This window comes from Paralichthys olivaceus, chromosome 21 (genome assembly GCF_024713975.1).
Source record: "Paralichthys olivaceus isolate ysfri-2021 chromosome 21, ASM2471397v2, whole genome shotgun sequence".
Taxonomy (NCBI): domain Eukaryota; kingdom Metazoa; phylum Chordata; class Actinopteri; order Pleuronectiformes; family Paralichthyidae; genus Paralichthys; species Paralichthys olivaceus.
Genome location: NC_091113.1, coordinates 5310264 through 5335825, shown reverse-complemented (window position 1 = coordinate 5335825; position 25562 = coordinate 5310264). Strand labels below are relative to the sequence as shown.

Here is a 25562-nt window from a genome sequence, read left to right as displayed (position 1 = left end):
TTCCGAAATTTATCATGCGAGATAAAAACAACTGTTCTGACTTGATTATGATAAAATTAATTACTGTGTTCATGTAAGACTTCAAAGTGGGGAGCTGATAAACAAAACTATAAAAGTTTACATGGTGATCAAAAGGTGCGTTGACAGAGTGAGTAATGACTGACGACTTGTTTGTTCCACTGACGGAGTGAAAATGAGCCTCATGAAAATAATGTGCTGTTGAATGTTTGAGGAAGATGCCAGATTAAAATGTCACTGGTCATAAATATTGACAATATTGCTGTCAGCATATCGAATGGCCTTTCCAAGTCAGGCCCTCAAAAACTAATGTCTAGGCGAAGATTTATGTTCACATGTTAGACTGTAGTGTTTTGAATTCGACCACTGACGGATGGACAACATGACAGCTCAACAAAAGTGAAGCCAAATCATCTACATCGCCCCTGGTGGCGTTCTGCAGTATAGGTCATAAACCCTGCCTCATTCATGTTAGTGAATGGGACATGCACCAAAATAAAAAGTCTATGTACACCGTCATATTAAGCTCTTATCACACTGATGTTCAGGTTTTCAGATAAGTTTGGTTATAATTAGTCATTTGTTGCTAAAAAAGGATGGAAATGGACAAAATTTCGATTGTTTTTGTTACAACAGGAGAAAGTGGAGCTGTAAGACACAAAGGAGAAATCTACAGCCAAATGTAATTACTACTTTAATTAAAACTTGTTTATCTTAATGCTCAAATGAGCCTGTCATTCATATGCACTGACTCACACTCTTTATCTGGCCAATAACAGAGTCTTGAAACACAGCGACGTGAAACTGTGACACAATAAAGAAAAAGGATCACATGTTTGAAAGAAAGAGCAAATCCCTGGATTGTGAACTGCTCAAGTTTTACAACGAGACGAACAAATGGAAAACAAAAAAACCATTGGCACGTACGAAGAATAATACAAACAAACAAGCAGATGCAAACGTTAATCTGCTTATCTACAGCAGCCATCCTAGAGACACCATACCAAAATGTCTGTTTACAATTCCAACCTTCACTTGAGTTAGAAAACTGGATTAACACATTGTTAGAATCCTATTGATTTGCTGCCTGATTAAAATGCATACCAGATAGAAATGAGGGTGATTTGCTCATCACTACAATGATTTGCAGTTTTAATCCCTGCAGAATGTTTCAATTCAAATGGCTGGATAAAATGAGAGCAGCATATGGTGAAACTATAATTAAAGAAGAAAGGAGAAACCCAGGAAGATGAGCGTCAGTAAAGAAGAATGCAGATATGTTTTGGAGGAAAGAGAAAACAGAGAGGAAGAGCAGCAGCGGAAAGAAGAGGCGGGAAGAAAGAAAGAAGAAAAGACTAATTAGAGCCATTTTCACTTTAGATATACTTTCAATTGAATGTGTGAACATTTGTTTTGGTCGGATGAACTGAAACAAGGATAGAAATGAAAGACAAGGAAGACTTATTCACATGAAGGAAGAAAAAGTATATATATATGAAAGAAAAAAAATTCAATCCATGTGATGTCAAAAGAGGCTGATTTTTCTCACTTAGCCATGACCCTCAGGCTGGGGACAACTGTACAAAACCACAAAACTGCATATGAAGTATTTATATATGCATTTAACACAATTTGTTGTTTGCAACTTTCTATATATTGTTTTTTTTTTTTTTAATAAAGCACATTTTGTTGAAAAACATGCATCAACTTAAGTAGGAATTTTAATCCAGAGGCTACTTTTAATGACGTTCTTTGGCATCAGTGTATTGGTACTGACATAACTGCATCTGAGACACATCTTTTCAAAGAGGTCTGCGGGTTTGAAAGACAGCTGAGAGAGGAGTCGCTGTTTGAAAGGTAACAACAACAACAGCCAAGGTCAAATATAATGTATCGCTCAAGACATTCAACGGAAAAGACATTTTCAGAGAACTCGTATCAGCTAAAAGTAGATAGAGCTCCACAGAGAGTGCGAGAGAGAGAATGAGAGTGTGAGTGAAAGAGCGTGCAGAGAAAGCTGAAGCCTGAGGCAATATTATCCTAATATCACATAGTGGGTAATGCACTGTTGTTTTTCTAATCCTTCGTGTGTGTGTGTGTAATTAGAGAGAAGATAGATCAGTGATATCTGCGGTGACGCAATCCGATGCCAGTCCTGGCATCTTAGAGGAGGACAGTTCAAACACGACAGGCGCTCACTTACTCTTCGACGGAGCTCGGAGGTTTGAGGACACCACCCTCATGGAGTCGGCCTCTACCTTTAGAACGTAGCTGGAATTTGCCTCGTAGTCCAGAGGCTTGGCAGTGGAAATCACTCCCGTTGTTTCGTTTAATGCGAACACACCTGCAGAGCCCGAGAGACAGAGCGGGAAAGAAAGACAACGAGGTTGAGGGAGTGAGGATGAAAGACAGAGAGTAAAGCATTAAAGAGTAAGGTCAAAGAGGGACACAGTGGGTTTTTTTCTTTCTTGTATATACCAGCTGCATAGTAAGAGGATATTGTAGTTGTACAGAGTGAAAGAGAGGTGATGCAGAGAGCTGTCTGCAGACCGAATTTGAAAAAGAAACATAACCTGAAACCTTTTACTGGCACTTATTAAAATAGCTGGACAATCTGTTGTCTTGTTGATTTAATCAGACAAGAAAAAAGATGCCAATGGCGACAAAACATCCACATCACTTGACACGGAGGGGGGGGGGGGGACACCACCAAGTCAGTGAAATGTTCATTTATTTTGCCTGGTGACAATCACAGTCAAATGTTCATAACTTACTTATATATAAACTCGCCAGCTACTTTATCAGCAGTCACAGCAAGGCAATGAAGCCACAGCACTGCAGCTCTGCATATAAACAGCTCTGAGTATACTCACCTCCCTCGTTGCCTTCAATGATGGAGTACACGATAGTTTGATTGACAGCAGCTGCCACAATGACTCCCACCGGGGTTCCAACATCAGCCTCCTCGCTCACTGGTGGAAACCTGGGAACGGATCAGTCAATCAATATCAACTGATAAGAAAATGAAATATGTATATGGAGACTGAGGGCCCGCCTCCTCAAGAGGGTCGACTCAATTTGGCAAATTAAACACAACTGTGAGTTAAACCTATCAAGCACGTCCAAGTTTTTTTCAGCACTTCATGCTGACTGCTTTTTCTACCTCGACTTTACCCCAAATGTTAAATATATTTAAGCAGTGTTCGCACGTCAAGAGTTTAATATTGCAACTGCAGATAGGAAAAGTTTTTTCAACTGTGTTAGAAAATAAAATGAGTTTGCTACAGAAAAACAACCTTTTAATTCTGGCGACAACATAATTCACCTCACATTTCTGAACACAAGGCTCTGCTGATCCCCGACTGTTAATTGTAGGACGCTGAATGTCAGTCTGACACCAAAACATTGCAGAGCAACCTCTGCTCACAGCTAATACACTGCTGATAATGAAAAAATCAAGATGAATTAAAGATGGTTGAGTTTATTGCAGACAGATTTTATTTTATCGTCTGTTTAAAGAATGAAGTCTCGGTAGTTCATTCATTCCACTCAGTAGTTGTTGTGTAAGATCTTTTGTGTTCCGTGTCGTTCAAATCTAATAAATACATCACGCCACACAACAAACAGAGCTGTCCCTGGTTCTGAAATAACAGCACTATGTTTGTGTAGCGGGATCAGATGAAAAGCTTCACATACTTCAAGAAAGGAGTTTCATTCCTCTTGTCTCTATGACACTTTTCTCTTGGCCAATAGTTTTGTTGTTTTCTATAGGGAAGATAAAATTTAACCTGGGTTTTGTTTTTGTCTAATTGCCTCTCGCTGCATGTGCTGCAGGTATTTCCCTGATTTTCTTAAAAATCTGCTTACTCTAAAAACCCAGTCCCGTCCATTAGGCAAACTGTCACAGCCGGCTAAACATTATAACATCGGCTACCAACTGGCTGAGCTATCAAGTAACCACAAGGTGATTAATGGAAGCAAGGTGGTGCAGTGTGCACGTGTGTGAATGTAACTTCCAGCCCTGGCAAGAGATTCTCCAGCCACAAGCCCAACAGTAGAACTGCTCCAAGAAAATATGTTTAAAAACCTGAATGAGTATAGAATTTAATAGAACAAATCCTGTGCTGCAGTTTATGTCGCACTCTTTGTATAAAATTTGTCTTTTTCACAGTTTTGACTTGAATACACGCTGCCATTAATTTTATCATTTACACAAGTGCTCTTCTCACTGTGAAATGCAAAATGGCCAATTGTGTCAAACCCCCTCAGCTCCTGAAGGGTTTTTTTTCATTTACAATCAGTGGAAAGACAAATATTAGGTCACGACTCGTGAAGCTCCGTGAAGTCAACATGTAAGTGCTCATGTTGTAATAGATGATAAATCTGCAATAACTTGGAAACACAAAATAATTTCATCGCCCTCCTCCCCCTGTAGTATTCCCTCTTCCTCTTCACCTAACATTAAAATTCTCTGTTTCTCTCCTTTTTATTTTACTTCTTCCAATCTTAGAAGTCAATTTCCCATTTACACTCACTCCATTCACGGCCGTCTACTTTTCATTCCTCCCTTATCCAAATCTCCTCTTTCCTCCATCTTTGCCCAACCTCCCTCCCTCCCTCCCTCCCTCCCTCCCTCCCTCCCTCCCCTCAGGCTGCTGCTTCCAGCGAACATCCCAGCAGACCTCAGCCCCAATTGTTATCCATTCCTCCATCCTCCGTCTCAACAATGGATACTTGACAGGGTGAAGGAGCACAGAGGAGAGGATGCCACACACACACACACACACTCACACACACACACACACACACACACACACACACACACACACACACACACACACACACACACACACACACACACACACACACACACACACACACTTCAGACTATCACCACACATACAGTACAATCATACCAGTGCACACTAAATTACTTATAGATAGGTCAAACACACGTATATACACAAGTCGGCAGGTGTACAGGACATGTAGTACAGATAAAAACACACCTACACACACACAGACACACACATTGTCAAGCCCCCCCCCTCTGGCTCCACATAATCATTGCTGTCCTAACTACAGCAAGCTGGGCTGATACTGATAACAACAGAGACGCACACAAATACACACAAACTTCCACTACAACCTCTGTGAAGACATGGTGTCGCCTTTTATCCATTCCCCCGAGGCTGGTTCCAACTGAAATGTCATCACAGTTTTACCATTAACCTTAAAATATTAACCCTAAAGCTAATGAAAGATTAACCTTGAGCCTATTGAATTTTTGACAGTGTGAGTTTTTGGATAAATTGATGGCGCGCACACGCACACACACATGAATGTAGACTAGATCTTAACAGGGCTGTGAAAGGGTTCTGGATTTTTAGCTTGTGAAGGGAGAAACAGAATAATGACGATGATGATAGATGTTGGCACCGATATCCTCGTCTCTCTGGCTCTTTGTCTTACAGCCCCTGTCATTCATTTGTCTCCCTCATTTGTGTTATAACCTGTTTCATTCAGCTCCGTGTCTTTACGAGACATCATCTTCCTCCTTTGTCATTATCCTGTCTGTCCCTCCTCACACACTGCTCGTTTTCATTTCTCCCTTTCTCTCACTACGATTCTGGTTCTGTCACTTCTTTTAATCTCTTGCTCTCTCTCCGTCCCCTCGTCTGCACCAAACTACAAAAATCCTTCCTTTGTGCCAAACACTGCTCTGGTTTTATTGGGCTCTGCCAACGCCTCCTCGTAAAGTCTTTCTTTTTGACATGACAGCCACGTTTGATCTATGGTGTGACACTGTGTACTCAGTGTAACAGGCTGTGCCTGGAAGACGGCAATCAAATAGGTCAAATCCTATGAGCTAACATTAGCAGACTATTTTCATTGTTATCCCAATGTGCTTTGTTTTTTAGCAAAGTCAGGACTGCTGTTTTCCAAAACGTGTAAAATATAATATCATAATAAGGTCACATAATTAAGAATAGATCTTTTGACAGTTGAAAATCTGATTAAAACTGGTTAAGACTATAATGACACTCAGAGCACATACCTATGCCCAAGAGTCCCCTTAAATTCAATCATACTGCACCAATTGTCACACACTCATTGATATTAGTCCCCTATGCATGCCAGATTTTTAATTTTTTTTAAATCAGAATCCATGAATTACTCCCTGGGAAATCAGTGTAAATGACAAAAATGCCTTATGTCCTAATATTAAAAGGAAGAAAATTCATGGAAATGGCCTCTGATCCAGTTCCGCACCAAGATTGAACGGGTTCTACCCTGAGCCGTCCACCAGGTTTTGTCCTGTAGTTTTTGCATAATCTTGCTAACAATCAAACAATCAAACAAATATATTTATACCAACCTACAAACAGGCAAAGGTGAAATCATTACTGCCTTGGTGGAGGGAACTATAAGAAAACCTCACACACAAGATAACAAACACATTAAAAAACAAGACATCCAGCGGCAGCTGATCCGGCAGAAACTTGTGAACTGCTAAATTAGTTGAAGGTGACAAAATATAATAATAATTCTTTGTAATAATAATACTTCTTTACAGTTTCTTCCCACTGTTATTGTGATGTAAAATAAGTATAGTTAATGAGACATGGTCTGACCATGTCCCGATAGCTAATTGGAACAGCCACACTTCAGAAAGGTGTCAAACGACCTGAGTAATCACCTTTGCAGGCGGCCGGCAGTTCGGTAAGTTACTTCTCGTCCTGCTGTGGTGAACGGGGGGGGGGCTTCATTTTTCAGCTTACACGTCCCTGCAAATTTAAAGAGCTTGTGGAGCCAAGCTGGTCGGAATCCAAACACTTTTCTGATAAGGCAGGTGTTTTACAGCACCGGCATCGATAAAAACAAGGTTTAAATGTAGATTAGGTTTAATTTAACATTAGAGCAGATGCCCTAGTTCAAATATGATGAGCCAAGGTTGTCTATTGCAGTTGTCAGGACATGTAACATATTTATTTTTTCATATTTCCGCTCTGTCTGCTTCATCAAAAGTCATTTTTCCGTACCCTCCATTCTGCCATATTGCGTCACACACTACCTCCCTCCACTCTTGCCACTATGTCCTGTCCGTCACTCTCTCTAGTCTTCACAGCTCCCTCTGTATCCCTTAAACAGATTCTGTCATTCCCGTGTTCACCCAGCGAGTGTGACAGCGTTTATTTCTCCACAATTTCATGTCTCTACTCTCTACGTTTAATAGTTTTGTTGTAATTGTCATCAGGACGTGGAACAACCTTGAAATACTAGTACAAAGAATATATGACACACAGAGCCGGGAGAGATTTTCTATCAATTTTTTCAAATTGGATTAAAAAATGGACTCTGAGTGTTGATGCCTTCATCCAGCTGAAGACACATGAGTATTACTTGAAGTGTGTACTTGTGTCGACCTGGAGCTGTCTGATGTGTTTGCTCAGCTACAAGCAGCAGCAATTACTTCAGGTGAAGACTTAATGTTTCCCACTTGATGCTCTCGCTATACGATATGTTCAGTCATTTCTGCATCATCAAACAAACACGTGGTTCAGTTTGTGTTGTTGTAAATGTTGTTTTTTGATCCGTCACTTCATTGATAAAGGTTTGGTAACTGTAAAAGGGAAATGAAGCATCATGGTTCAAATAAACCAACGTTACCCAACAACAAAGTCCGAAACGTTTCTATTTTTAACTTGTTTAATTTTTAATAACACTAAAGTTTGAATGGAACTCAGTGGAGCGCATAGCTTTGACAAAGCCAAACAATATACTTGATTGTCTAGTTCTTACAGTAGGAATATAAAAGAAAGAAAAGAAGTGGTCTTATGACCTCATTTATTTGTTATTGAAGAAAAATAAATGCTGATTATGCTCATTAATCCAAATCCACATGAAAATGCATTGGACTCTCTCCAGGCTCGGGCCTGTATATATTTGGCTGGAATTGGATTAGAAGTTTGTACTTTGCTGAACAGATAAAATTTACCATTTGTGTGTTGGTCTGTTATTTTGCACCTCATTTAATTCATTGTTCAAATTAAATGAAATTTCGATTAATTTTGCTGTGTGTTTGTGTGTGTAGAGACATCAGGAGGTAGCAATGATTTTTGCTCGTTATTATCATTAATTAAAATGACTCTGTTTTTAGAACCCCGTCTCTGTCTCTTGAATCCACCCCATCAATCTCCCCCCTCCCTCCATTCATTATCTTTTCTCCTCATTTCTTATTCCACGTTTGGCACCACATCAGCTAATGAACTATAAAAAGGTTCAAGTTAAGGATGAGAGAATAATATCTGAAGTATTGAACGACTATGGTTAGAAATAAAAAGGACTGTGTCATGACTAAACTGAGGGTAAAGAAGATTTCCCTGAACAGATACATGACATTGTCATTTCTACACATTATCTGTATGTTATTAGCTTTTATGCAACAACGACTAAAACTAGATTTGTATGTCTCTGCTCACCAGTGCAGTTTCAGTCTACAAACATTTTTCTGGACTCTTTTAGAATCCAAATGAATGTTGGAGCCACGTGTAATGAAATCCTAATGCTTCATTTTCACAAAAACATGAGGTTACTACGACTCTGAACTTTGACCACCTACATTTAATCACTTCATTTGTGAGTCCAAGTGAACATTTGTACTTAATTTGAAAGTGTTCCTAGGAGGTGTTCCTGAAACTTTGCATTCACAAGGTAAAAGTCACAGTGACCTTAACCTTTGACAACCAAAATCTAATCCCTTCATGTGCAACTGAAAGTTTGAAGAAATTCCCTCCAGGTGTTCTTGAGGTATCAAGTTCTTAAGAAATAAAGACACGCATAAAGATGGATGGACGGACTGGCCGTCGCCGATGTGGAGACATAAAACCACAGTTAGCAGGGAAACAAAATGACTGTTTATATATATATGTATATTTTGTTTGTCATTTGGCTGTTCTGAACTTTAACGCCTCACAAGTATGCAGTAAGTGAAGACATTAATTGGTTTTGTATGTTAGATTATTCTGGACAGATTCTGCTTTTTCAGTGTGTCCATTCATTTCATTAATTATGTCTTACTTCTCTGTGCGAGAATGAAAACCTACAAATTTGCTCTGTCGGGTTACGTGACAGCTTATATCTTTATTTCATAAAATAAAACTGTCATCACATGTTAAGCATCTTATGTGATGTTGATTGTAGAAGTACATTAAAAAAAGGTGATTCTTACAAAAGTTAAGTCCTTGTAAACGTGGAGAAAATGAATGAATGAGTAGGTGTGACAGCCGAGCCCCAGCAGACAGCAGTAGTACAACACCCTGTGCACTCAAATGGGACAAATCAACATCTCATAGGAGGATCTGGGAAATAACGGCTAAATTTAGGCTGTGCTATGTGCCGCCTTGCAAACACGTTATGAATCATCATTTTTTTTTGCGCTGCTCTGTGGCTCTACTTTACTGACTAGAGAACAAGGTAATTTCAAGCTCCAGCACTGGACTTAACAGTAGTCGACCTCTCAGAGCAACAAACTGGATATATGCTGTGTAACACTGTCAGCAATAGTTCAGATAGAAGTGCCTGAATTTGTTTTTTTATTTATTTGATCTGTTGGATTTGGAAATCGGATCGTAAGCACGATGTAAAATGTCTCTACAGCTTTGAAAGAGATCAGCGAGATAACCAGCATCCAGAGGAACATCGACCCGTTCAAAAGGGATGAGGTGAGGAAGGCTGGCTCGTTTCACACACGACATTTTGGTTTGAGGTCATGAATGAACCCAAGCTGATTGGTCATCAGGTAATAACAAATGGGATATCTGCTGGGTAACAGCCTTAAAGACTCTGTCGCCATCTGTCACCCATCATCCATGTCAATGTCCCCCAATTAAAATGAATTAGAAGAGTGGAGTGAAGAAGAGTCACACACACACACGGCAGCAACGATAAAAGAGCACAGAGGTTAGATATGCAACAGACATATGTGCTGAGACATCCGTCCACCTGACTGACTGCTGACTCTGAACATGTCCATCCATCAAGCCAGCAGAATGCCAGCAGTCCGCCTGCTTATCAGTTTGACCGAATGTCTGAGTGTCCATCTGCTTCCCTGTTCCAGTCTTAACCTCTTTCTCTGCTTGTTTGCTCCGATCTTCTTCAATCTGTCGGCCGGCCTGTCACTTTAAAAACCTTTATGTCTGTATGTTGATCTGCCTGTGTGCATGTGTGGCTGCCTGTCTGTCAACACTTTCTTCACTTGAAACTTTCACTGTAGTGTTTCCTGTGTTCTCTCGCTCCTCTACCTCTCTGAATTGCTTCTCTCCACCATCCTGTCCCAACATCTTCCTCTATCTGTCGTTCTTTCTCTCTTCTACACCTCACTCCTCTCTCTCTGTGTGTCTCCCAGCCTAAAACATTTTTATAAATAACAACACTGTGGTTGGTTCCTGTTTGTTGTCACAGTTGTAACATTGCCAGGAGCATTCCACGTGTACTTGACTGTTTGTGTGTACCAACAACACAAAGCAACCTTCAACTGAATGGTTTAGACATTTAGCAGATTCAAAGAAATGCAGATTGGACGTTCTTGTTAGAGCTAAGACGTATTTATTTCGTAGTCAAGTATTTAAGGGCTTCTGGGACTTTATTAATTCTGGCAGAAAGGAGGTTTAATTTGAAAAAAGATCATTTACAACAGATGAAATAGGGTGTTGGCTTCATAAACTGAAAGTACGTCAGGAAGGAAAAACAAAAAGATGAAGATGTGAAAAGTAGAGAAAAATATTATTTCGATCCAGCATCCAAAAGAGAGAAGTCTCAAAGAAGACTGACTAAAAATATGTATATATGTATGTATGTATAGAGAGAGATACAACTGATGGTAAGTCTCTATAGAGAGCTGGAAGAGTTAAACTGAGCTGTGGAGCACCTGAAGGTTCTACCCTGGTTGCTCTTGTGTTCTTGCCTGTTTCACACTACAGAGTCAGCAGTCTGAAGCTGCACTGCACTGGTCTGCAGTTTCTCTGTATTTTCCACAGCGGAGATGCACGTGCGAACGCAAATATCCGATTGAGACTCTCTGTAGTTTCTGTCTGCTGCACCCGGCTGCTCCACCTCTCGCCTGAATAATGCAGAGGATTCGTTGCTGTTGTGAACGCGTCTGTGCAGAGAACCTCCCGCTGTGTTGTGCATGAGTGAATGTCAGACTCTGGGTAAACATTTCTAATGACTGATGAGACCGTTGCATGTCTTTGGTTCTCTACAGCTTGACAATGTCAAGATGGAGAGAGGAGGAGGGGGGAGGCTGTACTGTACATCACTGCAGATACACCCTCATGTATCCACAGCTTTGGTGTGATGTCTCTATCGCGCTAATGACGCAAGACAAAGCAACATATTGGCGTCTTTCATCACACAATTTCTTGATAAAAAACAAAGCTTTGATGTTGAGAAGTGTTTGGCTCTTAACTCTCAGCACCTTCTAATTAGATTCATTACAAAAGTAACAGGCTATAAGGCAGCTTGACAGTGTGGGGGTGGAAACAGAGCGAGAGGGGGGCCGATGCCTACATTCACAGATACACAATCGAGAAACAGGCACGGACACAGTAAACATAAACATGCACAAGTGAAGGCAGTGGTGGGGGGGGTTGTAGATTTCAATAATCTTTGAGAAGGCAATATTTTCTTTCTGCTCACTTAGCCTCATGCTGATAACTGCCACTGGGTGCTGATAACTATTCATGTGTATGTGACACTGACTGCATACTAATAGTGCAGGTGCAGGGCTGGGCCTACAGTGAGAGAGAATTTCTGCTCAGATCGCACACTGTTTCTACAACGACTGAACAGACTTCCTCCTTAACACTCAAAAGTTCTACTAGGTGAGGAGAGTGAAAATGCACAGCAGGCTGCGGAGCCATGTTTTAAATCTGAATCACTAAGAGCTCCAAAGTTGATACAATCCACTTAATTTAGCTTTTTTACACTATTTAGTACATTGATCAAAATGAAATGATAAAGACATTAAGCTATTATTATTATTTCATCCAGCCATCGATCCTTGGCTCTTACATGATGATGATGATGGAACAGCATTTATAATATAGCCACTAATTGGCGTCAACACCAGAAACCTATTCATTTTGGCCTGAAGGCTCATTTACGTAGCCTTGCCATTTATTTGTCCGTTTCAAATTATGAAACCGTCACTGCCCACATACTTCCATGCGTTCTTTACGTTGATATTGTTGTTAAGCGCTATATCCACAAGAGGGCAGAGCAGAGTTAGGGGTTGAGAGGGTTGTGATATTGTTAGGAACACTTTTGAACACTGGGGCTCTGTGAAAGAAGTTGACAACGAACTTCACTTCCATTTCCTTTAAAATGCCCTATGGTCGTCTTGAACTACCGCCCACACTGCCCCCCATGATTTCTGTTGGTACTGCTCCATTTCATGGGTTTTGTCATTAGCTTTCAGAAGACATGTAGAAGTATGGAGTACATTAATGCAGGCTCCGTCTGTTTACGAATACGTTTTTAACGTTTAGCATATATGAGCTCTTAATCTTTTTTAACCTTTATAAAGTAATGCCACGTAAAAATGGTTTACATGTGTGCAGATAAGCAAAACAAACATTTAATTTAAAAAGACATTTGGAATTTGTGTTATTGAATTAGTGACGCAGTACAATATACACTTAGCCAAACAAGGCTCAAAAGACTCACTGCCACTCTTTCATGGTAGGAATCAATATTACTAATTCAGCCTTGCCCGTGGCTACAAGACGAGTCTGTTAAAAATCACACAAAATCCTGCAGCTGCATTAGAAAGCTCTTAAAACCACACGGGCACAATGATTAGCTTTTATTAAATGAAGCTGGATAATTAATGTAAAGCAGCTACGCTGCACTCTGTGCGAATACAACAAGGAAATAGAAGAACAAAAACCCTCTCCCTCTTTCTTTCTCTCATTCACTCTCTAAAATGCAGCAACGAAAGAAATGTAATAATACGACGCACACATGCACACAAGGAGACACAAGACAAATAGAGACAGATAGAGACATTTACATAAACAATGTCTGCATGCATAGATTAATGTGAACTGTGTGTTCATTAACAAATACAAACACATATAGTGCACTCTCTCAGATGTGAACACGCACACTTGTAGCTGGAAGTGGTGTTACATATTCATAAATGCAGTATCATATGGCTGGCTGACATCTCTCTCTCTCTCTCTCTCTCTCTTGCCTCTAACACTTTTCCTAAAAATAGAAAGGAGATTTTTGTTCTGCTGCGAGTGAAAGACGAACCTTGACATCTTGAAGTCTCGTCTGTTGAGAAGGAAAATATGTCGGTATTGACACCTGTACTCGCTTGCTCACTAACAAGCCCATTAGCTTAAAGCAGGTGGTGCTCAGGTGTGTGAGTAAAGAGCTCGGAGCGCCTGGAAGTAAATACAGATTGTTGAATTTAATATCGACTGTTGAGTTGTCGCAGAGGCAGCTCATTCTTACCCGATGCACGGCAGAGAATTAGTATAATAAAAGAGCGTCACAAACTAACGCACAAAAGGGGCACAGCCTTGAGAAAAGCAGACATTTTGTTAACGATGTTAAAAAGAATCTGAGGTCTTTGTTATGGTGTCTGACAAATGACATAACAAGGAAGCACATGGAAGATCAACTTATCCCCTGTGATGTGACTGTGGGGCACAGATATACGTTTAAGACGAGCCAACGTTGTGGTATCGTAGAAAAAAAGCATCAAGACATAAAGATAAGTAAACTTGTTGAAAGACAGATCAAGACTTCTAGAGATTGGCCAATTTCACATTTGACCTCGCTCCAACCCTGTGTCCGCCCAGCCAATCACAGAGGAGAAAACCTGAGGCGACCCCATGACCCCATAAAACAAGCAGCAGCTGGAAGAGCTGTAATGATGACTGGAGAGTAAAGGTGTGTCGCTGTGTCTGCAAACGAGGAGAGAGAGTCATTTATAGATGTTGGTTGAGTTTGTAGGGTGTGACCGCTGGGTTTATGGAGAGTTCAAAACAGATGTTTGAGGTGCATCGACCCGGAAAGCTCTCAAATCTCAAAATCAAAGTCATCTTTCCAAGCTGACATGTTTGTTGGTGTCTTCTCTGTTTGTGCCACCTCTTTTTCATCCTGAGATTTTTCTTTTAGCGTCAGTTGCGTCTCAGAAATGTCCGGCGCAAATATCTGGAGCTTGTGCATGTCCGAAAGCAAATGTATTGTTGTTTCAGAGCTTCTGTAGAAACACGTTAATGCAGCTAGAAAATATAGGCAATGCTTTTGTTTTAGGTTGAAATGCATTTTAAGCATCGGTGTTATCTTTCCTATACAGTTTTTTTTTAATCCTTTGGTGCATGGTTAAAAATTTTAAATCCACATGTGCCTTTATAAGAAGTCAGAGGATATTACTTGCTCCCACCAGGTCAATTCATATGGTTATGTTTAGCATTGCTGTTGTTGCATTCATTAAATCCCTAATTTCATCTACTCAGTCTTATCAAACAGTAAAAGAGAAAAGTTTTCTCATGCACAGCTATCGTAAAGTTGCTATTTGCCACAAAACAATCTTTGCAAAGAAGAACACGCAGACGTCCTGTCTCCTGCTGGTGTAGAATCTACATATCACTGGTGGGCGAGTGTTTCCTTCTCCTAATGAGTCTCCAGCAGAAAGTGGAAAGTGTGCGGCTGCGGCTAGAATCTGACACGATGCTACGTATTTGTTTTGAGTCATAAAATTAAAAACGAACCAAGTTCACACATTTTATCTTCAGTCTTTTGTGGGATCTCATTACACTGAAGCACATGGTTTGAGTGGTAATGGAAAGCGAATTTTAGAAGCAAAGATAAATAATGCTGTTCTGTGAACGTAAGAACTAAAAAAAACTGTTAGAAGAAGTCAGCCGCTGCTCTGAAGTTTGATTTGGCAAGACTCTGTATTTTTAATGCTTAATACTGAAATATTGTAGAAGGATTAAATGCTCTTTGTTTTGATAAACTGTGCTGACAAACCTTCTCCATATTTAATTTGGTCTAACATTAATCCCATCATTAATTAAGCAGATGAAAGACAACTGTTCTGTTTTGTCTGTATGAGCCACTTTGCAACACGTCAAGATGCTTTCATTGACGTTTCGGTCGTGTGTTTGAAATTCAGATGGATGTTTCTGTCAGTCTCCTTGTGATTGCTGCTCACACCACAGTGACGATAAATTCTCTGGGTTTGCGTCTGGGTTTGTTTGATGGATGATGGAATTCCCATCTTCCAGTGTTTTATTGCTCATTTAAAGCTTCTACAGGCAGCTTTCCTTGCGCAGTAGGTTGCATCTCAGGTTCCAAATCTTACACATTAAACTTCAAATAGAAAACACTGAAAAAAATAGCTCCACAGCAGGATTTCGATTCTTCTCCTGTGTAAATAACATATGTAAGTATACTGCATTCAAATGGCATGTATGTGCACAGGAAATGACAAATGCATGTGGTGGATAGAATTCAGAAGACAAGAACCAGTGTAGGTGCATATGTCGTCAGCATCGATAGAGGAAATGTCAGTTCCAGATACGTTTAAGTGAAAATATAAGGTATTTCTACAATAATCTATAAAGAGAAGCTGGACAATCTGTTTTCTTCCCCCCAGTGATCCGAAAACTTCAGATCAGGTGTCGTTCCATCAACTACAGCTGAAGTTTTAACTGTACCTGTATTCTTCTTGGGTGAACACAGGAATGACGGACGGCTGAAGGACTGTGATCTCCACCAGTGTTGTATTCTCCTTCGAAGGCTCGCCATCATCGTAGGCCACCACCACCAGCTGTCAGTCAGATACACACACACACGTAAAAACAGTCAAAACATCACGCAACACAACTGTCCAGTGCAGTTAGCGTTTCTGTTCGTGTCCTTTAAAGAGAACATATTTAAAAAACATTTGACGTAGCCGAGTAAATCTACACAGCCAATAATTTGTTTCCCCATCATCTAAAAGTGCATCATTTTCATGGGAATAGGAGAGCAGGATGAGTGTGGATCCCACTGGTGAGCTTATTTGTTCCTGCTTAGCTTCTCTTCTTCATTTAATTGGGGGGTAACCACTGTTAACTGGACCCAGAGGAGTTCTAATGAAGACCAAACTTATATCAACACAGTGACATACTGCGTTTTCTCCCTGTTATTTAGCCAGGAAGGCATCACTGATACTGCATTACCCTCCTTTTTATTCACATTGCAACTAACCCACAAACCGGATAAATGCACAGATAACTCTTTAACTGCTGGAGACGTACAAACTGAGCTAAATTGCTTTGCTCTGTAGCTCAATGGCTACTGCTTAAGACTTAAATTGGCTGCTTTGTAGTTACAAAACGATTGCTAGAACATTCTGAGCTGCTGCAAACATGTTTTTTAAACCACTTAAACCTATTATGCTTTTATAATGCGATTGCAATTAGGCAGCCCTCGTGTCACTGAGATTTATCTGACTGTGAATCTGTCGTGAAAACTGTTTATGTCAGTCGTAATCCAAAACTGTAAGCGGCGTTGGATTGATTCATTTTGTCTGAGTTATCGGGAGCAAAAGAGGTAGAATGAGTCCCACGAGAGACATCTTCAGAGGACGCTGAATCCTTGTTGTGTTAATTAAAACCCAGTGAAAAAGATGAAATTAGCATGGCCCAAAGCTGCTGCATGGGAAAAAGGTAGTTTTGCAACTAATAAGCTTGTGCGGTACACTTCGTAAGGTGGATGGGGATTTCTGCTTCACACAGAGACACCTCTCATACACAAATGCTGCTGGTGAGCAAGTAAAATGTGAGATTAATGATCAAATACATTCTTAATGACTCAATTCATGTGATGTCGTCCCAAACCTCCGCCCACTTAATATCAGAATCCAAAAAAAGCACCGAAGCAGAACAGATGAATCTTCTCCTGTAATGATGTCTCCACTGCAATGCCAATGTTTACAGTTGGAACAGATCACTTTGATGGATTGGGAACTACAACAAGTGATGCTGCCTTACAGTATTTACATTGTAGAATACAGTAGACTCAAAATAGACTCAACATATCAAATATATTACAGTCTGTCGGGAGGTTAACATCTTTCCAGGGGGAGAATCTTTCACCACAGTTTTTTTCATTGCTGTTTTATAACATATTATAATGCAAAGGGGGAAACAAAGCTGTATTACTGTTGGAAAAAGTTTTACAAAACAGAGCTGAGGCTGCAAAAGGCATCGAGTTCTGAAACTTTAAGATGCTGGCAATGCAGCCCATAGAGCAGCAGAACAGGTGTGACTACAAAAAGTAAACGAGAGGATCGTAATCTTGTTGGGTAGTTTTTTTATTTCCCTCCCCCAGGAAATCATTTTGCCCGGTGTGGTGGTCCCGGACCCAAAGGTGAGTACAACAGCGACACAACATCTCACCTTATTCCTGTTTTATTTTGAAATCACACACACCTGTGTTACAGGCACAGACTCTATAACAAGATGGATGAAATAGTTTTTGTTGTTTGGTTTGTTCAAGTGTTTTTTCCGGTAAGTTTAGTTTTAATGTTTTCGGGAAAAATGATGTTTGACAGCTGATGAAGACCTGTGATTGGTCAAGTGCGTATATTGGCGGGACCTCGATACCAGGGCTCCATTCCCCGATTGCTACTGTGCAGATTCTGGCCATCTTTATTCATGATGTCACACTTCAGTGCCTTGTTCCCCCACTCTCGGTTTGCAAAGCTTTATGTTGAGTTTGCTGAATATTTCTCATCCTGTTTACCTTATTTTTGCCTTCCTTCCCTGTCACTGACTTTTTTTTGCCTGTTTTTGTTTGATTTTGGATTTCTGCCGGCTCCCCGTCGGACTTGTTTGCCTTTCTGGACTCATCCCTCCAGTATTGACTTCTTGCCTCCTCCCTCTTAAATAAATCACTGAGCTGCTTAAGATTTGTCTCAGCTTCTGCATTCTGGTCCTTTTTCCCTGTGTTCCTGGCATCAGCTGCTGCATACATAGTTCACATCAGGCATTTCTTGAAAGTGTAAGAGTGTGTGTGTTTGTGCATACTCACACTGAACATCAGGTTGGGCTCCTCATTGAGGTTCACTCTGGTGACCACATGTCCTGTGTGTTCATCCACATCAAATATACTGGCAGAGTATGGATACGCTTCCTGGTCCACTTTATATCGCACTAGACCTGCGGGGGTGCCCTGCAAAGACAATGAGGTATACACTTTGCTATTAGGATGACAGGACGACATGTGGTTTCTAGAAAAATATACTTTTTTTTTTTTTTTTTTTTTTTGCAGAGCAGCCTCAAATTAAAACAGACTTGTACAGCATTTAATATCCAAAGCAATTAGTTTGGACCCAAACGTCAAATAGTGTCACCTTGTCCACATGCTCATTATTATTTCCCATGCACACGTTTCTGTGAGTAGAGATAGAACAGCGTATCTGAAAGGATGGGTCACTCCATGACATTTTTACGTATTAGTTTTTATCCCATTTCTATTTTTAATATAGAGTGTTAATAATAAGTATTGCATATTTGCTTATTATTACTATAATGATGTATATTTCTGACTGCCCACTTGCAGTGGAGTTAAAGAGTTATCTTAAGAGTTATCTTATCTTGACATTTTGCCAGTGAATGGCCATTTACTGCAAAAAAAAACTTATTTTGCTGCATCATGACTAAAAGTGTTGCAGTGTCAGCTTTGTGTTACAAGTTTTTCCGGAAACTGCATTCAGCGCAAACTTTAAAAAAGTTATTTAGTAAAAATCATGAATTTTCATTTTATTTCTGAGGTGCATCTGAAGTGTAGAGGCTCTGCCGTCCTCATCTTTCATTAAATAACAACTCACATTGAGTCAGCAAAACTTCACACTGACAAATTCTCAATGATTTTTACTTTAGAACTAAATTTTGGATCTGAAGGGTTGAAATGACACATAAAATACAAATATCATTTATACCCTTCAGGTCTGGAAATATACACATATATATATTATATATAGTGTATGGGGCTGTTGAGGTGCTCTCTAATGTCTTGTTACAGCACTGGGAGCGTATTTACAGCCAATAGCTTGGACAGGATAATGTTGGTTCTCACCCATGAGAGTTTAACTTGATGCTTGAACCTAAAGTCTGAACCGATTCCGCTGATGTAGGAAGACAGCGAGCACATTAGTCAAAAGAACACAGGGCTTTTCAAGAGGCTCAGGGGCAACATCGCCGGTTTAGAGGTGGGAGAGTGACAAATAAGACAATGGCTTCTTTAGCAGCAGCACAAATAAAGACACTAATGCATTTATTCGTCATAAATATTTACATGATTGGGGGATTAACCGTTAAATCACTAATTTGCCGGTTGGTTGTCTTTTGTTTCCAATAAAAACAAGAGCTATTTTTCACGCAGTCACAACCGTTCAGATCTGCATCTAAAGAAAAGACTGTGTGACTCAGCAAATCCTCACTAGAGATTCTCACACACTGTCCTCGTGTGGACCCCCTGTCCTTTTAAACTTGGGCTGTACCACACCTGAGTGTCTGATGGCTCAGAACTGAAATCTGTAGAGTGATCCAACATTAATTTAAATCTCTTTAAACAGATCCTACATGGTAATATGCAGAATCTGTAGACGTGGGACAAGACTTGACTGGTTTCCATTTCTAGTTTGACTAATCTCAAATGCATCGTCTTTTTAATTTATGTGCATTTTCATCCAGACAGCTTTTAATATTAGCCAAAGCGTTGTCTGGACCTAGAACACCTAAAAATAAGTATCGCTGGAAGAACTATAGACGAACTATAATATCTGCCGTTGACCCCAGAGGCTAATTTGTTGTCGGATGAAAGCGACGGGCTCCGAGATTGACCTTCATTTTACAGCAGAGCAGATTGAGCCAGTTTATGTAATGAAGATGTTAAAAATTAAAAGCCCTGTTGAGGTACCACAAAAAGAAACACATTCAGTACACACACACACACACACACACACACACACACACACACACACACACACACACACACACACACACACACACACACACACACACACACACAAGAGACAAGCATTGTTATCCTGCGTCGCTCCCTCATGTAATTTGGGAACAGTTTGATGGAGCAGCAGCAGCTGGAAATGCTCACCGCAGGGTCAGAGTCGTTGGCCATCACTGTGGTTACGAGGGTTCCCTTGACAGCGTTCGGGGCGACCATGCCTCTGTACGCTGACTGGCTGAATACCGGAGAAAAGTCATTCATGTCCTGGAGAGAGATAAACACGAGCAGTATTTATTAGCACTGGGAATGTTTAAGGCACTATGTCTTTTATATTTATATCAGTACGTCCAATTTCATCCAATATGTGCAATAAGTGTTTACACCTTATTCATTTACCTAATATGTGTTATTTCATTTATCACCTTATTGAACGTACCGTGTGTATCTATTTATTATTTTTCATATAGAGAGCTTTTATACCTACTTGGGAAACAGTAGCACTTCTGAGTTGGCTGCGATGTCATTTCATTCAACTGTGCGCTTGTGTGGTGTGAATGAAAATGAAGTGAATCTTGAACATACAGTAAAAAAAGGACTGCTTTATTTTTCTGGTAAACACCAGTAACACAATAATCATGTGCAACCTGATTTTGTAGGTTTTGTTCTCACTCTGATTCTTAAATTGAACTTTTACTTTCTCTCCTCAGTCACATGAAATGACGAAAGCCTTTTGGAACATCTGGCTTCCACAAAGGAGAAAACACAACAGCTGTTTATTCTTGTAAAGACCCCAAATCCAAATAACACAACCCTTGAGCTCTCAACCATATGCTTACACCGACTTAAAACTTGTTTTTTTTTTTCAGAGTTTTGTTTGCTTGGATTTGGGGGAAAGAATAAATGTATCTGTGAGCAGAATAACAGCAGCAGTGTGATAAAAACCGAATGGTCAGGAAAACCTCTTTTATTTATTTATCCTTTTTTTTTTTTTTTCTTTATCACAGCAGGTGTCGGCAGCACCAGAAAACTGCAGCAGTTTTAAAAAAGAGACGACACCAGACTAATTTTTCCACCACAGGTTGGCTGCATGATGAATTTCACGTCTGTCTCATTGAGACACGGAGGACCACATTTGTCAGCTCATTGCTCTATAAGCTTCCCAACAAGTGATGAATGCACTGTAGCTTCTCCACAGATGTAGGGATTGCGTTAATGCGTGCAAAAACACTGGTGTGGTTACATCAGGATCACACACAGTCAAAACTCTCCAGCAGCAGCAGCAAGGCTCAAACACGCTCCTATGAAAACACTATTTTTGCTCCAGTTAAGGAAGATTGCTTTGGCACAATCGACTCCACTCTCCCATGAACTGGAAACACACTGGAACTCCCACACCCACACACTCACTATGATCCTGACGGTAACAGAGGCGAGTCCAGGAGGCATGGTCCCCTCTCTATCCAGGGCCTCCACGGTGAACATGTATGTGGGTTCTGAGTCCGTCAGCGCCTCGTAGTCCAGAACCTTCAGAACCGAGAGCTCCCCCGTCACTGGGTCGATGTGGAAAAGCCGAGTGATCTCCGGGTCAAGGCCTTCGCTTCTGATGCGATACGTGAGGTTGGAGTCGAGGTCGGCATCTATCGCCTGCAAGGAAAAAAGAGGGAAGTGAGTCAGATAATTGGGGAGAAAGAAATATCATCACTTTTATGGCAAGCTGAATTTTTCATATTTGCCAGAAGGACGAGCTTCTACATGTGCCGGAGCTAATGAAAGACAGTGGAGCTGTGTCATGTGTCTCTGAAACGCTTGTGGTAGAAACCTTTTTTATCCAACTGGTGGTCGGAACCTTATTTTTCCTTCTGTAACTACTTCACCACGCAGCTCGAGGGAAAAGCCAATTTTTCTATTTTACATTCCGCTGCTGCTCACACGGTTTATATGTCAAGTGATGTCAAACTTTATTTCTGATGCTTTAAGATACATTTTTAAAAATTTATAAAAATGAGAAGAAGCGGGGCATTTCAAAGAACATGTAGTACTTAGCTCTAAGTAAGAATACGATCATCATAGATTATATATGATTATATATGTAACGATATATATATATAATTCTTTTTTACATATAAATGTTCAACATTAACTGCTAAATGTTTCGCAAATGGAAGCATCGATCCATGCACTCACCTTTAACTGTAATATGACTGAGTCTTTGGGGCTGTTCTCTGGAAGGTTGACATTGTAGGTTTGTTGGGTGAACAACGGGCTGTTGTCGTCAACGTCCAGAACAGTGACGGACAGAGTTAACCTGGATCGCCGGGGGTCCACTGCACCGTCACAGGCTTCAACGATCAGAAAGTAGTGACCTTTCACCTTTGAGAAGACCGAGATTAATGGTCAGACAACAACGACACTACAGCTTTGACAAACATTGAACTTGTCACCTTTTGTCTCACATTCAATTCACTTTCACATTTTAAATACATTTAAAATTTGCCCTGACCTCCCTGTCCAGCGGCACCGTGGTTCTGATGGCTCCGGTGGCGTTGATAGAAAACAACTTCTGGTGGTTGATGAGCCGATAGTGGACCTCACCGCTGGCGCCCAGATCTGGGTCCGTAGCCTAAACGCAGACACAGATGATAAGAAGGGACAATTTTCAGAATGCATAGAACTCTTCAGGCCTGAACTGAACTTCTCAAAATCAAGCTAAATGTGTGTGTGACTGAGGCACTTTTAATTTAGTGTGTGTGTGTGTGTGTTTTTGTCCTGGGAAATAATCAGCTCACACTTATAACTCCAAGAACCCTCATCAAATTGGTTTTCATCCACAATTTATTATAATCTCTGACCTTTTACAGTTACTTACTACACACTGTCTTATTAAGATTTCAGCACAGAGACACTACACTAGCATATCTCTTTGTTAAGTCCCCTCATGCTGCTCCCGTCTGTAGGTTTCATACAAACTGCACTTACTTTGTCACCTTGTCTTTCTTTTGACAAGGTGGGAAAAAAAAACACCTTGGAGACCTGCTCTCACTCTCTGCCTCTCCCTCTCCTCACCCCTGTTTTTTCTCCTCGCTGCGACTTGTCCAGAAGAATTAAACTTGAGATTAAAAGGCTTTAATGAGCGAGTCGTTACAATTTTAACGAGCAGAGTTTCTTATTTTCTTTGTTGCACTTCTTTCATCTGCCTATCTTTCTCACACCAGTGGACTACAGACCAAAGACTCAATGCCGTCTCTTTCAACTAATAAAACAGTGATGAGGAGGCGGCGACGTTCCTTTCACCCTGTTTGAGTGTCCGTCCTGTCCAATCAGGGTTCTTAAAACAGATGAGACCAGAGGAGACAAGAGCAGAGGGAATACCCTTGTTTAAGTGTGTGTGTGTGTGTGTGTTCGCCCCTTGACTTGAGTTGACAGTTTTGTGATGAAAGTCAAATTGACAATGACTAATCGCAGATGACATCGTTGGAGAAGGAAATACTTTAAGACGAGGGACAGAATGTATTTGCAAACCGTGATGCACATACTGAAGAAAGCTTCTACATCTTCTACATGATGCCGTGTGATGATCAGCAGAGTTGGCAGCAGTGAGTCTCTCTGACATCATAGTCGTACACGGCTCTCATGCTTTCAGCTCCCATCAGTTACAGGGATGTACAGCTCCATCACTTGGTAGTGACACACGCTGGTCTTTTCATTTCCTTCAATATGTTTTCACACGCGAATGTCATGGTTGTGTTAAATTGCATTTTACACTGTGCTTTGAGATGGGGCATTATAGCCAGGTATAAACTCTAATACATTCTCCATGTGCTGCAGCTACAGGTCTAAGATCTTTGACAATGCAATCCACCAGAAACATCATGATCTACAGTCTACGTCTTTTCTTTCTTACAGCATGGCGCTTAGTGAAAGAAAGAGGATTAGGATCGTTTCTCAGCCATAGCGTTAGTGGATGCCTTTTCAAAAGATGGTGCATCTGGATATTTTGGGCACTATAGCGTTTTTATTGATAGGACAGAATTTAGATGTGAAAGGCGGAGATGGAGCGGGGGAAGACATGCAGCAAGGGGCCGGAGCTGAACTTGCTGCCGCTGCAGGAGGTCTCCGGCCTCCATACGTGGACAAATATTCAGGGCCGCAGGGCGCCTGATAACTCGCCTGGTTGAGCGAGCAGCCCGAGGACCTGAATATTTCACCACTGACAGTGTACAGGTTTCATCTTTAGTCAATTATTCATCTTGAGTGAACTATTTCCACACACTAGACACACTGCAACCTGTTTGTAGCAATGGCCCATTAAGGTGTCCATGTTGCCAGTATTATATTTGTAATAAACTCCACAGGAGAAAAATACATTTTTTGGGGGATTAATAGCAAGTGTTTAATGAATTAGTGTGTCACATCTAATCTTGAAGCTAACATTAACAAAACTGTTTGTCAGAGCTGGAATATTCAGGAGTTTTCATATTAAAAAATAATCAGGAGGAGGATTATTTTGAGGTTGATTAAAAACAAGCAGCCGACAAAGTAATGACGATAAATGTTCAGCTCATCTTAATTCATACACACGGAGGAAAACCAAACAAATCAAAGGAGAGAACAACACATTTAAGATTTAAACAGATAAAAAGAGACTGAAGACGACAACAGACACCACAAATGATGACAAGCAATTAAGAAACAATTATGAAATGCCAAATCCCTTCAAAGTTAATATATGGTTAGTTCATTTGAACAATTTTCAATAAACATATAAATCTGGGTTGCTGGCTTGAATCTAATTATCTCTATCGTATACAGCCCATAGTGTTAAATATAGTAAAAGGATCTCCAGCCGGCCGACTGATTAAAGTAGTAGTCTTTTGCTCTGGAGAACAGAGGAGTTGAGTCGCTCGAGTTCTTCCAGCTGAATTCTCTCCAGGCGGGACAGCTTGTCATTAACCATACAGTGAAATTACCTTCTGCTTCCACACTTGCTTAAATATTCCCTTTGTAGCTATTTGACTCTCTTTGGTTCCTCTATCAGTTTGTGCCTATTGACTTGGTGATGAGAAATTTCAACAGTCAGCTCAAACAAAGGTTCTGGACTCTGACTCACAAAGACCCTGGTCCTGGGTTCACTGGGGCCTGTTCAGTGATCCATCCATGTAATTAGCAGTAATCACAAAGTATAACTAATGCTAATGTGAATTTGTTTTGCAGGTATTCGATCATAACAATAAGAGTTAGAAACACAAACACTGATATTCTGACCTGAGAGCTAAAAGCTGGGAGTCATCCTCTAGAGCTTCTGATTGTTTGATCAGTTTCATGTGATCCATCTAATATTTGTCAGGTTATTTCACTGTGGACCAAAGAGGTGACCCACGCAGAGCTAGTTCTTACTGCGTGATTTGTTTAGTTTGGACAGGTTGGGGCACAAATCAAATATTATTCAGAATTGTATTGAATTATTCTGCCAACAAATTCAAAGCAGCAGAGAGAAGAGGGAGGAC

General features: G+C 40.5%; 1 protein-coding gene across 3 annotated transcripts in view; it reads right to left on the bottom strand.

The window, feature by feature from the left end:
• The window catches only part of LOC109626731 (protocadherin-15-like), a 203125-nt gene that overhangs the window by 29627 nt on the left and 147936 nt on the right, over window positions 1-25562 (bottom strand). For all 3 annotated transcript variants that reach the window (XM_069517681.1, XM_069517683.1, XM_069517682.1), the window contains 8 exons: window positions 22559-22678; window positions 22243-22428; window positions 21466-21702; window positions 20206-20322; window positions 18121-18261; window positions 15759-15871; window positions 2892-3001; window positions 2222-2362 (listed from right to left, as the gene is read on the bottom strand). In XM_069517681.1, the coding sequence (XP_069373782.1) occupies window positions 2222-2362; window positions 2892-3001; window positions 15759-15871; window positions 18121-18261; window positions 20206-20322; window positions 21466-21702; window positions 22243-22428; window positions 22559-22678 (1165 nt within the window). The remainder of the gene's footprint in view (window positions 1-2221; window positions 2363-2891; window positions 3002-15758; window positions 15872-18120; window positions 18262-20205; window positions 20323-21465; window positions 21703-22242; window positions 22429-22558; window positions 22679-25562) is intronic.